Source organism: Parambassis ranga, chromosome 17 (assembly GCF_900634625.1).
Source record: "Parambassis ranga chromosome 17, fParRan2.1, whole genome shotgun sequence".
Taxonomy (NCBI): domain Eukaryota; kingdom Metazoa; phylum Chordata; class Actinopteri; family Ambassidae; genus Parambassis; species Parambassis ranga.
The window spans coordinates 7,295,101-7,310,329 of NC_041037.1; the positions used below are offsets into that span (position 1 = coordinate 7,295,101).

The following is a 15,229-nucleotide window of genomic DNA, read 5'->3' on the forward strand; positions in this document are numbered from 1 at the left end:
TAAACTACATTTGATCTGTGATTTGATTAATTTTAGCCAATCATCATCAACACTTCAAATGAAAAAATGGACACTGTAGCTTCTCACAACTGAGCAATGAGACCGATATCTTATTCTTCTGTCACTCACATATATGCTGCAGATGTCTTCTTTCATTCAAGTCTGATAGTCACACGCTGCCCCACATACAACGACAGATCGGCAGGAAGTTATAACCAAACTTCATGGGGCCTGCGGTGTAAATGTGCTGTCAATGTGGGGCAGGGGGTAGTAGATGTACTTCCTGTTGATGCTCCTTTCATGATAATGATCTGTACAGCGTTGCCAGGTGCCATCATTTCTCTGTAACAGGAGCACTGTCGAGGCTTGAGTCATGTGTGATTGGCCTCTTCAGCCGCCACACTGGTTTTATGGTCAGGTTGTTTTTGTGCTTCCAGACATATAGGGGAAGGACGTGGTTCTTTCCAGTTAGTGATGAGCTGTAGAGCTGTAGTCTGTGTAGACCTGTGATCCCTATGGGCAAAAATACAGTTGACGGTGCAGAATTAAAAAGTACTACTAGCATGTATGCCCTCTACTCTTCCCCTTTGACACTGGTATTTTCTCTAATGTGACATCAAAATTCCTTTTTCATGGTGTCATGTAAGTAAGGGATGAGTTCAACCTCCTGTGATAGTCTAACCCTTTTCTGGGTAGTCCTATAGTAGCCAGGAGACCTCACTTGTCCGTCTTGGAAGACAGAGACAGAGGCCACTTTGTCTTCTCCTGGCACATTCACAAACTTGTGTGAGAGGTGTGTTTCAAAATTATGCTATTTAACAACTGACCATAGGTGATCATACATATTATGGAAGCACAATATATATATTTTGCACAATATATATATATTTTGTTTCTGATATATAGCATGCAGATATTGTTCAACTCCTTATGGCTGATTGCCAACATTCACATATTTTCCTTTCACCTTATTGCGGAGAACATGCTGTTATATAGTTACAACCCTATAGTGAAATAAACTGATTAAATTAAAATCTCTATGCTATCAGTGACTGACACTTTACACACTCAATAATATATGACCTCCAACTCATTTCTGTCAGCTGATATACTCATCTACGTACAGTATATTGCCAAAAATATTGTGCAACCCAGATATACATGAAATATTCTAGTTCAAATTAGTGATATTTCACTCATACAACTTGTTATCGGTGTTCTTTCTTCTATTGTATTTTTACTTTAGCCTATAGCCTATATTTCCTCAGTATATTTCTCATATATCATATCTGTCAAGTTTCAGATTTAATGGGATATTTCTTCAACAATTCTGCTTCCAAGTTTTAGTATTAAGATAATGCCTCATTCTTCCACACTGGTAGTTCAGCAGTGGGCCTTTGTATTCCTGTAATGTTGCCACAGATGGTTGGATAATTATCCTATGACTGTTGACGGTCTGTTGTATTTATAAAGTTTGCTGTCGTGGGACCCACACGGGGTGTCTGCAAGGTATAAATATTCCAGCAACACAAATGCAGTGTTGGGTTTCAGATAACAGCAAGCGCCGATCTCCTTACATGAGTAAACTACGTCTCCCAGAATTCAACACGGGCAGCTCGGGCAATTCAGTGCTCATCTCACTCGGACGCTGGGCTGCTGCTTTCGCTCCCTTACAGTGGGATTTAGGAAGCTACCAAGACCCCCAGATAAGCAGTCTAAAACAACACAGTGGCTTTTCTTTTAACTCTCGTTTTTCCAGACGCTGTCTGTCAGCATGGGGAATGGCATCAACAAGGTAGTGTGTCTTAAAAGCGCTCTCGGTTGAAGCGCTGCTTCGTGTTACAGGGATCATTGGAGGATGTTTAACAAAATAAAGTTTTGTCTCCTCGTTAGATTACTCAATGGATTAGTGTAGGCTTGCTTTTTGCTTTAAAGAGGGGTGATTATATGTATCTATTCACAGGGTGTCAGGGTTAAATTTAATTCCTACTTATCACGTAATATTTTAAGGCTGTGATTTTTAATGCAGCTGTTGCATGTCTTTATTTATGGTGCATTCTGACTGTGTCTCCCTATGCTCTGTCCTTGTAGGTCCTGCCTGATTTATACTTAGGAAATTTCAAAGGTGTGCCTCAAAGTGCATTTTTCTTTTGTTGTTTTCATTTGATTCTTATAGGTGCATATGTCTGTAACTATTGACTGTGGTGCTGTCTCTCCCTAGATGCAAAGGACAGAGAACAGTTGGCTAGAAACAACATTACTCACATCCTGTCCATTCATGACAGTCCAGCTCCTATCCTCCCGGTGAGAAGCTCTGCATTATCTTGGTATATATTCAATCTAAATATGGATTAAAAAAGTGCAGATTAACACCATTCACCAAATATGTGAAGCTGAAATGTATTGGTACACTGTGCGTGACTCAGTCCCAAAGACTAGTCTGGCAGGTTTCTTCAGGAGGAAGTGCTCGTCAATAGTTCTTCTTCCTGAGCAAACAGTTGTTACTCCCGAGCAAGTCAACAATCAGCAGGGTAGTTTGTCACTCATGTGATTCTTAGAGTATCATGAAAAATGCCATTCAATGGCAGTCGGTTCGGTCAGAGAGCTGAATTGTGTGCCTGCGTGGGTATCAGAGTAGGCGTTTGTTCTTGTTTCAGCCAGTGTGCAGCCTTCCTTCATTATTATTGTGTTTTGGGGATTGTTAATGATTTCAACATGAAGTGGAGAAAAGAGCTAAAGTCTCAAAATTGACATTACGCAAACTGCATTCCCATCATCGACTCTTTTAAAGCAATGTAAAATTACTGACTTGTGTTAAGCAAGCGACTGCTGGCAGGTAACCAGTGCACTTTGTCCACCAGGAGATGACCTATCTGTGCATTTCAGCGGCCGACCTGCCCACACAAAACCTGTAAGTGTTGAAAAAATGTGCAGCACAGCAACATGACATAGAACAATGAAAAGCTGAAAAACACACTGAGAGAGAGAGAGAGTACCACATTCATCTGAGGCTGCACTGTGTGGGCGTCTGAGGTTCATTTTCTTCAAACTAACGTGTAAATGATATGCTTTCACAGGCTCTAACTGTGAACCATTTCTCTGACTAGACCGCAGTAACACAGCTGGACTCGGCTCTTGATGCGTAGCTGTTATTTTGGCATGAATATGTACAACATGCAGTTGTTTTTATATGAAGAAATGGTGCATGCAGCTCACTTATCTATCATTGAATTCACATTTTTAATCCGCGTATTCACATCTCTTACACAATTATTGCAACATGCTGTTAGTACACGCATACACACAACCACTTTTTTACTCATACATTGCCTCCTTAGATTTAGCTGTGTGAAATGTGACACCCATTCTTTCAAACCTAAAGGCACATCATGCTCCCATTGTGTTAAAAACATTACACCTTTGTCCTTGTGTAGAAAAAGAACAGCAGGTACAGTTTAAACAGCAGATCTTGTCACATTTTCATAGTGGTTTGATGTGGTCATGACCTATTTAACAAGGATTTTCTTATGCCTCATAGGACTCAGCACTTTAAAGAAAGCATAATGTTCATGCACGAGTCCCGCCTGAAAGGAGAAGGCTGCCTGGTTCACTGGTGAGAGAAAGATCGTCTGTAGTCTTGATTATTTCAAGAAGACATGCTGCTCAGAGTTGTCCCTTAAAAGTATTTTTTTTTACACAAATGCTGACGACACATAAGTATGATGTATTTCTTTGAGGGGAACTCAGCTCTGATGGCTCATGCAATACAGGCCTGACATCAGAGCTGTGCGCTCAGCTCGTGCAATAAGAGCTAAGGACCTAAAATGCACTGAGCAGCAGCATAGAAATGTCATCTCCTCATAGATTTCCTCTATCTATCTTAAACAATCACAAACATATCAGTTTATTATCTGGGGAAAAAACAGATCGTCGCTAAGTGTGCAAGTGAACTCATGTATAACTGCTGCACGGAATAGATTCAATGATAAAGGTCTATTCTTGAACTTCCCAAAAAGAGTAAAGTAGCAAGTCTGTGCCTGTGCAGTGCTGTGGCTGACAATGTGTTAACAGGGTATAGTTATGTTTTTTTTTAAAAAACATAGGGTTTTTCTTCTCAGAAATACTATTTATAAGCACTGCTTTGACAACTGTTTCTATGCTGCTTAATACTTCTTAACGTCAATTATTTATGTATTATTCTCATATATCTGGTAAATCAGCGTGCCACCTGTTAGAAAATGAGCAATAACTCTGATGTGTATTTTCTCTATTATACCAGAGTCAGATTTTCACTGTGATTCTCAGTTTGGCAGGTGTGTCTCGCAGTGTCACCCTGGTTGTAGCTTACATCATGACGGTGACAGGACTGGGCTGGCAAGAGGTGCTGGCTGCGGTGAAGGTGGCACGGCCCTGTGCTGGCCCCAACCTGGGCTTCCAGCGGCAGCTCCAGGAGTTTGAGACTAGTCAAGCTGAGCAGGTCAGTGCCTTGGGAACATGGTGATAACATTAACTACAGATTTACATTAACAAATCTTTTTTATTTTTGTAGTTCAGAGAGTGGCTACAGAAGGAATATAAGGACAACCCCTTCAATGATGAGGCTGATATACGTGACTTGCTGGCAAGGGCATCCAAAGTCAAGAGTGAGGAGGCAGAAAAGACTGCATCTACCCCACCTGGAGGTATTTGATCAGATTCTTTGCAGCACAGACTGGATATCTGGTGTTGTGGACTTTTGTCTGGATCACAGATGAGGACATGAATGGATGCAAGAGACTGTTCATCCTACTGTACGCATTTTTTTTCTTAAAAAAACATAAACCAACATTTCTGGTGCTTTTTCTAACTTATAAATGTTATGCACTCTGTTTTTCACTGTGTCATTATAATTTCAAATTGTTAAATAAAAGCAGCAGAGGAGTGTAGTGTTGTGTGTATGTGTGTGCGTGTGTGTTGGTGGGCTGTCATGTTGGAGGTGATAAGATACATTGTGCGCTCTGTTTACGACTGTGTTTCCTGGTTCTCTTCCTGTTTGTCAATGTGCAAGAGAGGTCATGCATGGTGGCATCAAAAACACAAAGATCACACTCTTGTCACTCTTTTTACACAAGTGTGTTTTTTAAAGGCTTTAAAGCAGTAAAAGTTCAGCAATTTTAGGAGATATTTGTGATGTGACTGCACATCACAAATACCCGTGCTCTAAGGTATCCACTGGGTGGCAGTATTACTAACAAAGTACTCTTCTAAAACAAGTGTATGTTGAAGCCAAGTATGTGTATTCTTACATTGGTGCCCTATGTCACACCGATGCATGTCTTTTCCTAATAACAATATTTCGTTATAAAAAGCTCTACAGACGTTTCCACTCAGTCAGTGGAAATCAGGCTTACGCTTACAGGCTTTTAGAAAAATAACAAATATGTGGGGGTGATATTTTTTTAGTGCAGGTAATTGTTCCATTCCATCCCAGTGGCTGCTGCAGGGTGTCACTGAAAGGGATTCCCCACCACAGATGTGTGTGGGTGCAAGTTTAACAGAAATGAACGCCCAGTTGCTGCACATCTCCTTTTGAACTTCTCAGAGACCGAGAGGCTCCTCCCTTTTAACAAATCAAGATGTGATAACACTTAAGAATAGGACCCTGAAAGCTTCATAACAGATTTCAGCGGTGGACCTTGCACAACCTGCTCAAAGGTAAGCAGCAGCACTTTATAAGTGAGAAATGATACCGAGTGATGACAACTTTTAAGGTGTGTGATCACAGTGAAGATCCAACCTCAACATTAACTAGCACATTTCAACTACATATTAAACAGTAGAGTGTATTATAGGTGGAACACACACATGTATTCATGGATGTATCTTTAAATGAGTCACATTTATTTCCTCACAGTTAAAATTGTGCCACATGTGACTCACTTCAGCCCCTCTACTTACATCCTTATCTTGTACTGCGTATTGCTTGTAATGTAAAAAACCCATTGCGAGATGACAAGATAGAAAGTAGTTTTAAGTGATTGCTACTGTTACAGTCAGGGCTGCAGAAGATGTGGGCTTAACTAGCTTAGCACGGAAGCTTAAAAACATGTTATTGATAATGACAACAGTGCTAAACTCTGGTATTTTATCAAATGCATCTTTTCTGGCTTAGTGAGAGTCTTGTAGTAAATATCTAAGCTGCACCATGCTGTGCCCACAGTGATTTTATGTTGCAAAAATGAACCTGGATGAGGACAGTGGCCTGTCGGTCAGTTGCGGCAATGGCAAGCTGAGACAGTGGCTGATCGATCAGATTGACAGCGGACGATATCCCGGCCTGGTTTGGGAAAATGATGAGAAAACCATCTTTAGGATTCCATGGAAACATGCAGGAAAACAAGACTACAATCGAGACGAGGATGCTGCACTCTTCAAGGTCAATTCATCACATTCCACACACACACAGACATGCACACACACTCTGCACATGAGTTGATTACAACCTGGATGTTCATCATATTATTTAAGTTTTGGTTTGACATTAAAAAAAATACTTATTTTTTTTGTTTTCAGGCATGGGCGATGTTTAAGGGAAAATATAAGGAAGGTGTGGACAAACCAGATCCCCCCACATGGAAAACCAGACTACGCTGCGCGCTTAATAAAAGCAATGACTTTGATGAACTAGTAGAAAGAAGCCAACTGGACATCTCAGATCCATACAAAGTCTACAGAATCATTCCAGAGGGAGCAAAGAAAGGTATTGTGAATGTAGAGCTGAAGAGTACTGAATAAGGGACAAGACTAAGACATTTAGATCTGTATTTGACACACACAGCTCAACCTCTTTATAAACTATTGGTGATTTTCTACATACACATGCACCACTGCAGTTGATTCTGAGGCAGGAAGCACAAAGGAAGCCAAAGCATGTACCAAAAAGGCCTTAGTGCTTTTTTTAGAGGGCTTCGGTTACTAAGTGCAGGGTGCACATAACACAACCAGACGACCTCCAGCCTTGCATAACTAAGTGTCTAACATCATACTACTACAGGCTTTTTGTCGCACCAGAGCTGCTCTCGCTATCTGGGCTTACACTTAACACTCAAAACAAACAAAAAGCACTTCACAAGTGCACAAAAACACATTCACAGTTCGAAGCTGTGAACAAGGCAGTAGATAAGTTCACGGAATTAAGCATCTCATATAGTCTCAGTTCATCTGTGAAAACGATCTGTGATATTTTTTGCCACAAAAGTACCAGTGTTAGGAATGGCCTAGATTATAACACTAATCTTCTTTTCTCTTTATTCACATACATTTCTAGGAATGAAGATGACCAGTATGGAGGATACGCCATCACATGTAAATGCAGTTGGCTACATTTCTTCATTCGCATCACTGCACAACCAGGTCAGCTGCTGCATCCTGCCGTAAAAAAAAAAACTAGGGAAAGCATAATGTCTTCTCTGAGTGACCTTTCTCGTGCTTCCTTCTCAGGTCCCCAGCTTTATGATTTCTCAGGAGAGAAGGGACTGGAGGGATTACCATGGACCGCCAGAGCAACAACCTCTTACTGCATCACATCACCATGGGCCACATACAGAATTGCAGTATGGTCAGTGCCACTACCCTCCATCGATTCCTCGGGCCTGGCCTGCATCACACTCAGAAAATGGTAAGATGTTATGTCTAATTCAATGTTTAGTGCCGTAATCCCTTTTATTATTTGCGCTGACAAAATACAGGATGTTTCTGATGACGCTTAATTGATTATGTAATGATATGATCTGGTTATAAACTAAAAGAAAAGCCTTCAGTAATTTGGACATTACTATAAAGCAGCAGCATCTTTATAAAGTATTGTATTGTTTTATTATAACCTTCTCATATACACATTAAAACATATGGTGCAGCAGACAAAACCTTACATTCCTCAAAGTTGCTCCAGATATAAACACAAAAATCTACAAAAGCACCACATTATTATTATTTTTTTAATATTATTCCATGCAGGTTTTCAGCTCGCCTTCCACACCTACTTTTCAGAGTCTCAACCGTCTGTGTACACAATGGACCAGAACAATGCCATAACAGGTAAAGGATTGTTTCAGGTGCATTAGGACGGACACACACACACACACACACACACACACACACACACACACACACACATAGACTAACACTATTATTAACGTGCTATTAAATGCTACCGTATTTGCATCTACAGATAAGAACCACCAACAACAACACTTACTTCCCTTTTCTAAAACACAGAAAAACAGGCCATGAAAGTCAACAACTTTGATACAAAGGGTTAAAAATGATGAAAGAGCAGTGACTAAAACTGAAGACCTTAAGAGAATCAGAATGATAATGCTGTCCCTCCTACATGCTTCTCACTTTCTTCCAGATTTGAGCCTGCATGTGTCCCTGTTCTACAGAGAGTCCTTAGTAAAACAAGTTACTACCACCAGCCCAGAAGGTTGTCGCATCACCTCTTCCTCCTCCTCCTCCTCCTCCTCTCCGCCCTCCTCCTCCTCTTCTTCTCCATGTTTAGAGGACAGGTTTCACAGCGGGGCAGAAATCATTCTGTTTCCATTCCCATACCCCGAGTCTCAGAGACAGGGAGCAGAAATGCTTCCTAATGTACTGGCAAAGGGGGTGCTTCTGTGGATGGAACCTGACGGGCTATACGCTAAGCGCCTGTGCCAAGGACGAGTATACTGGGAGGGGCCTCTGGCTCCATTTATGGATAAACCCAACAAGCTGGAGAAGGAGCAGCCATGCAAACTGTTTGACACCCAGCAGTTCCTCACTGGTAAGCACCGGCATGCTGTTCAGATCTCCAAGTCTGGATGGTACAGTACAGAAACATCCTGCACAGTTTGATAAGAGTAAAGCGAAATATTCCCTCAACTCAAGATTTCTTATTTATAGGCCAAAAATCTGTATCTGTGTAGCATATGCCATCTGTATTCTTAGAATCATACCATACAAGAAACTGGCTCATAAAAACTATTTGACCTACTTTTGATCTATATCTATTAAGCTATCAAGTAGTTTTCTAGTAGCGTACATTATAGCATGAAACAGACTCCAGTAATTGCTTCAAATTTTACTGAACAGGCCTAAGAAAATGTAAGTTTTTACAAAATTACATGATAGCTGTTTAGCCCAATGTCTCTGAGATGTTACTATTGTACCACAAAAGCATTTATTTGTGTAGCGGAGTTTATCAAAAAAGATTTTTTAAATCAATATTCAGAATATTGGTGTAGGAAATGTTATTCACAACTTTCCCATCTTGCTGTAATTCAGATTACTTGGCTCGCTGACTGGATGCTGCAGCCAATTTAAGTGAACAGATGCCCATACTTGTGTATTGTGTGATGTGCATGGTTTTTGTTAGAAGTATCAGCTTTGACTCTTCCTCCTCATTAAATTCTTTAGAATAACTAAGAAAACTTTAATAAACATGCTGCCACAGCTTCCTGCAGTCAGACAAGGGTCAGGCAGATTGTGATGATGGAGGTGGGAAATTATTAAGGAGAGGCTGCAGGTACTTCAGATGCACGGGTAAGTCCCTATGCGTGTTGAGGTAGCACAAAGAATCCACTCTCATTCTCAGCAGGGGGGGCCAAAGTGTGTGGAGTCCCCACCCACCTCCTGTGGTCCACCACACTGCACAACATAATAGTCTTTTCTGTGCCACCTTTCCATCATCCTCATCTGTAATTTCCAGAGAAGTCATATCAGTTAGGGAAAATGTCATGAGAGCAAAGTGTTTGCTCAAAATTCATATCCCTTTGGTTTTTTGTTTCTTTTCCTCTCAGAGCTTCAAACTTTTGCCCATAATGGTCGTCATCTACCAAGACACCAGGTGGTGCTATGCTTTGGAGACGAGTATCCCGATCCACAGCGGCCACGGAAGTTGATCACAGCACAGGTACACCACATTTCAATTACATATGGCTAATACTGCCTATAGTGTTTTTATTAAATAGAGACATCAACTTCCTAAAAAAAAACATTATGCCCATTTAGTCACCTATCCTTACGTTCCTTACTTACATTCTCAAAAGATAACAATAAATAAAATATTTAATATATAATGCTATACCAATATAAACCATTTTAAATCAGAAAACTGGACTATAAAAGAAAATGATACTATCTACAAACCGCTAAAAACAGGTAGCAGTAACCGTAGCTACTGTAAGCTGTTTGGAGAACTTACATCAGTTAGCATTAGCTAAAAGAAAAATAATATCGACTTTCTTAAAACGTTCATTAATAATTGAAACATGTTTATTCCTAAATAACTGCTCATTAACTTATTAAAGAAGTTAACAAGTAAAAATTCAGAAAATGAATGCTTGCTTAGCCGCAAATTGGCAAACTCGCTACAAATTTTATCGGAGTAAAGGGAGATAAATGCATGATATTGAGCTAACATTAGCATTAAGTTTAAGTTAAGTTATTATGCTAATGCATACAAATACACTGTATACCTATAGGATTTAGACAACACATACAAGACTCTTATATTCCTCTTACTTACGTTACATCACAAGGGAAAAGACACTGGTGGATTACTTATAATAAGCTATAAGATACATAGATAAGATATACATGTTTTTGCAATGCACTTACTCACCACTGCTTGTAGAAAAAGCATGCTCTCTGCCTTTGTATTGTGCAACATGATAGGGTATTGTTAACATACATCTTTCATACGGAGACATAATTTCACTTTAGGTGGAGCCACTGTTCGCCAGGAAACTGGTGCACTATTACCAGCAGAACAATGGTCACTACCTGCGGGCTTTCGATCACATCCAGGAACAGAACACCCCTCCAACAATTGACTATCCCTCCCAGAGATCTCTGCAGCATATTCAGGAATGACAGATGAACACACATACAGGAGGGTATGAATGTGAGTGTGCAGCTCTGACCTTTTGTCGTGCCCTGTGACTGTAGGCCTTCGTACTGTAAGTGGACTGAGGGGTATTTACGGGGAAGACCCTGTTGTTTTCACTTGCACGCCTTTGTGTCTTGGAATTCGTGTCTGTGAGTGTGGAGTGAAGTTTTTTTTTCTTCTCTACAAATATTATTGTGACAGTGTGAAGGATGCGGTTTGAGGGTGGGTGGGGGTGGTGGTGAGTGGAGTGGAGGGCAACTGAGACAGGAAATACTAGCACAGGTGCACAGGAAGAATGGCCTCTAAGACAAACACTGATACGTCAAAGGGATGAATGAATACTTCATATTTACAGGTAACAGCTGACAATGTGATTGTTGCTCTCAAATTAGGTAACAGCCAAGGCGAAGCCTTTTTGTCACATGCTTGATATGTAGAATAAACATTTACTTAGATGAGCAAGTGAACCACGATTAGTCCTATTTATTGGAATGTACGAGAAATGTAAGTTATCACTGGTGTGGTATTGTTACTCTTGATTCCCACTTACAGTAGCTACAGGATGCACTTAATCATATTTCAGATAGTAATGAAGTATGTAGCTACATATTGTCTGTATTTACTATATTATATTTTAGATTTGACAGGCTTTAGAAATCATGTGCATTAAAACACCCAGACCCTAGCCTGGTGCCTCGGCCAAATTCATGACCACTGCAGATCAGCTCTGACAGATCTACAGACCAAATCCACAGTGCATTATAACCCTAAATGATTGTCCCATGTTGGAACATTAAACTTATATGTTATACTGCCATACTCTTGCCTCTTGTGGTGAAAGGTCCTGGAGATTTTCTGCTAGCATGCCATATTTCCTGTGAAACTTACAGACATTAAAAACACAAAATCATTTGTATTATGTGCTAGACACCACACATAGCATGAAGTCGGTCTTGCTGATGTTAAAAACTGATTCTTAAAAGACTGGATTGACTTATGAGCTTTGACCTATGTGGACTGGCAGAAGTTGACTGGAAATTTAGACTCATCTCGTAACTTGCTGTACCTGTTCCTCTTTACCTGAAACCAGTGGCCTTACAAATGGGAAGAAAAACTACCTTTGCGGTTTGTGTGCCGGTTTAGACAGGGAGAAGGTCACTGGTTCCCATCGCCTGGTGGAAGCTCACACTCCTGTGGATGCAGCGTCCGCCTACAGATGTACTTAGAGTCAGGCCACGTAATGCCTAGTTAGAAATGATGCACATTACAGGAAATGCCAGAATGAGCGTGCTGGAATTCCTCTTCCAGCTTTAAAGGTGAATGCTGGAGTAGGAGGAATGCAGGTTTTGTTATGTTTTTCTTCTGTGGTCCAGAGTTTCGATCTTTGCACTTACTTCCTTCACACTTAAACCACATCACTTTCACAATTGCTTCAAATGTCTGACCAAAATCACAGGCAGGAATGTTTTTCTTTCATTTTTGAACCATAAATCCTTCCCCCCCCTACTCAAGCCTCCAGTCACCCCACTGATCTGATTCTCTGCTTGAGTGACTTTGTGTTTTACCATACTTCACAGTCAGTATCAATCAACTTTAATGTTCTGCTGTGGTACTGTGTATTGGAGTGTGTGTGTGTGTGTGTGTGTAGTAAATGAGCATATGTGTTTATACGTAGGTGGGTATATGTCACACAGTTGCGGTATTACTGTTATCAGGAATTGACATTTATGGACTCAGGATAAAACATGTGACTCACCCACCTACAGCATCGGTGACTCAAACACAGACACACACACACATTTCGTATCATAGTCATGGTTTACAGATACAGTAAAACATTTAGGAACAAAATGTGAGGAAATCACCAAATTTGTATGAAATTTTTTGAGAAATGTTTACTAGAAATTGAAATTGATTTTTTTTTTATTTCTACAATTGCACCACATATTTTGAAATAAACATCTGCAACTACTTTTGTCTACTGGGCTATGTTTTGTCTTTGAGCTTCAAACATTTGCAAACAAAAGGGAGGAAGACTGAGAGACTCATATTTGGTTAGAAAAAGACAAAAAAGAAAAAAAAAGACACATTCACACATTTGCCATGGTGTTTCCCCCTCTGCAGGAAGCCACATCATTTGTAGTCAGGCTTCTTTTTTTTCTCTTTTTTTTCCGCCTGTATGAGCCGTTGCTCCAAGCAACATCGTCTCTCTCTCAGGTTTGGAGTGATCGGACGGTGCACAAAAAAAACCTTTTAAAACGTTTGACAGACACAGTGAAACCAGCAACTGCCACAATTTCTCTCTGTTTCTGTCAGTAGCATAATGACTCATGAAATTTGACTGATTGAAAGATATAATGTGTTTGCAACAGTGTCAAACTATCTGATATAAGACATGACATGACATGTCAATCACAGCAACACTGTATTCATGAAGCTGTCTCTTGCACATGGAAATGTTGTTTCTGGGAAGCTTCACACTTTACACTAACTCTATAATGTTTTTTAATATCTGTGTTGATTTAGCTTAAACTCAAAGGTTTTTTTTCTGAATGCTAATTTCAAAAATCATGTTAAAATGTGTAGATTTATCAATTCTGGGGGTCAAATTGAAGTGTGTTGCTGACATCTGCTGGTTAATGCAGCCAAACAAAAAGCTCTTGTTGGGTCACAGAACAGTGTTTAACAATCTTAGGATCAAAAAATCCCACCAGAGACATCAGAAAATAGTTACTGCATTTAACTAAAAACATGTGACATGTGTCTTTTCCTAATTATTTGTTGATTGCTTACAGGACAATTAATCAGCATCGCTACAAATTCACAGGAATATAAACAATAATTATGAATATATTTGAAGCTATTACTTTTCAAAATGTTCCCCTGCTGTAATCCTACCCTACTCTCAGTGTCTCTGACCCCAGTTGTGTTTAGGGTCAGACCCTACTTGGGATTTGTTGACAGTCCTGTTTAACTCCCCTTCACTCAGGCTGATCCTTCTTTACTGCTGTGCTTAGGAAGGTGCTGACCTCATTTTCCTTTTTTAAAATGAATTTTGACCTTTTTAAACTGACTCCGCAATTCAATCAGTCATCACTCACTGCCTATTGACGAAGCTGTGTCAAACAGTCATTGATAGGAGCAAATAAGCTGTTGATAGATTAGTTATAATAGAATTCACCATTCACCTTATTAATTGATTGATCATTGAATTAGTGTCATTTCCTCGATATCTTCTGTGAGACACACAAGAATGACTCCCATCAACAGAGAGTAAAATCTTTATCTGCACAATTAATCAGATGGAATTGTTCTCTGATGGCTCTGTTTATCTGTGTGTCTTCAGACAACAATGCGCTTGAGCCAACACATGACGATGGCAGGAAAGCAATAACAGTTGTCGGATAAGGAGCAGCAAAGTAATAGAAAACAATCATCAGATGACTGCATACATGAGTGTAAACAGATAACGCTCGATAAGCAGAACAATATGGTGGACTAACCTGGCACCGATGCGAGGGCAGCGCTGACTGTTTAGATTGGCTGGCAGGCTTTGGAGATAAATGATGTCACACTCAAATGTCAATAAAGTTGGAGATGCTGCAGTTTTGTCTAGATTTTCTCCAGAGGTTTTTTCGAAGCCTGAGCAGTTGACAGAGGGTGCAGTAACAGACATTTCCAGCAGGGAGTGATATATCATTGTGTAGAAGTGGAATTACACCAGCCATAATGGACACCCATTTAAACAGTTGGACTACAATCATTCAGGATCGTTTGCCCCAGGGTGTGACTGCACTGACACACCTGCCCTCTTCATGCATACAAACACTTTTTTTTTTTTAATTTGACTAATTTGTATTTTTAAACATGATTGAATTATGCTAAATGGATTTCTAGAAAGCAAGCAATACACTGCTCTTTTCTATCACAAATTGGCACATAGAACCAGCGCTAACAGAGTGACAGAGGCGCTCAGAGTGACAGCTCGTAGCCCTTATTGCGTGAGAGTGAGTCGGGCTGTTCTCAGACTCTGTGTGGTCTGGGTGTGTGGTCTCCAGCTGACGGGCAGGGAGGAGAACGAGAGAGCCCTTTGAGTGTATATGTGTGTGCGTGCTTGTGTGTTTACTCTACATCCAGAGCAGGGTCCAGGCCCTCAGTATATAGCCATGGCTTGACTAGAGAGCTCTGCCTTCCGCCACTCAGCAGACCTGGTCTGAAAGATAAACACACACTGCCACCACTCTGACACGGCTCATCTAAGGATAATTCTTGTCCATGTATACTTATAGGACCTTTGAGACTTTAAGGTTACAGGCTTGTGTG

General features: G+C 40.3%; 2 protein-coding genes across 3 annotated transcripts; both read left to right on the forward strand.

Annotated features, from left to right (window-relative positions):
• Positions 1-1,606: 1,606 nt before the first annotated feature.
• Positions 1,607-4,935, forward strand: dusp22b (dual specificity phosphatase 22b). The gene is made up of 7 exons (XM_028426820.1): positions 1,607-1,795; positions 2,092-2,125; positions 2,222-2,304; positions 2,862-2,911; positions 3,539-3,613; positions 4,306-4,477; positions 4,550-4,935. The coding sequence occupies exons 1-7, from the start codon at positions 1,775-1,777 to the stop codon at positions 4,688-4,690; spliced, it is 576 nt and encodes a 191-aa protein (XP_028282621.1). The 5' UTR covers positions 1,607-1,774; the 3' UTR covers positions 4,691-4,935.
• Positions 4,936-5,141: 206 nt separating this feature from the next.
• irf4a (interferon regulatory factor 4a) lies at positions 5,142-12,860 on the forward strand. Of its 2 annotated transcripts, none has more exons than XM_028426819.1 (9): positions 5,142-5,694; positions 6,200-6,415; positions 6,553-6,739; positions 7,307-7,392; positions 7,480-7,657; positions 8,029-8,076; positions 8,393-8,800; positions 9,816-9,928; positions 10,741-12,860. In XM_028426819.1, the coding sequence occupies exons 2-9, from the start codon at positions 6,218-6,220 to the stop codon at positions 10,888-10,890; spliced, it is 1,368 nt and encodes a 455-aa protein (XP_028282620.1). In that variant the 5' UTR covers positions 5,142-5,694; positions 6,200-6,217; the 3' UTR covers positions 10,891-12,860. The 2 variants fall into 2 exon arrangements, with proteins under 2 accessions (XP_028282620.1, XP_028282619.1); XM_028426818.1 differs by having other exon boundaries at positions 5,144-5,694; positions 7,996-8,076.
• Positions 12,861-15,229: the final 2,369 nt, after the last annotated feature.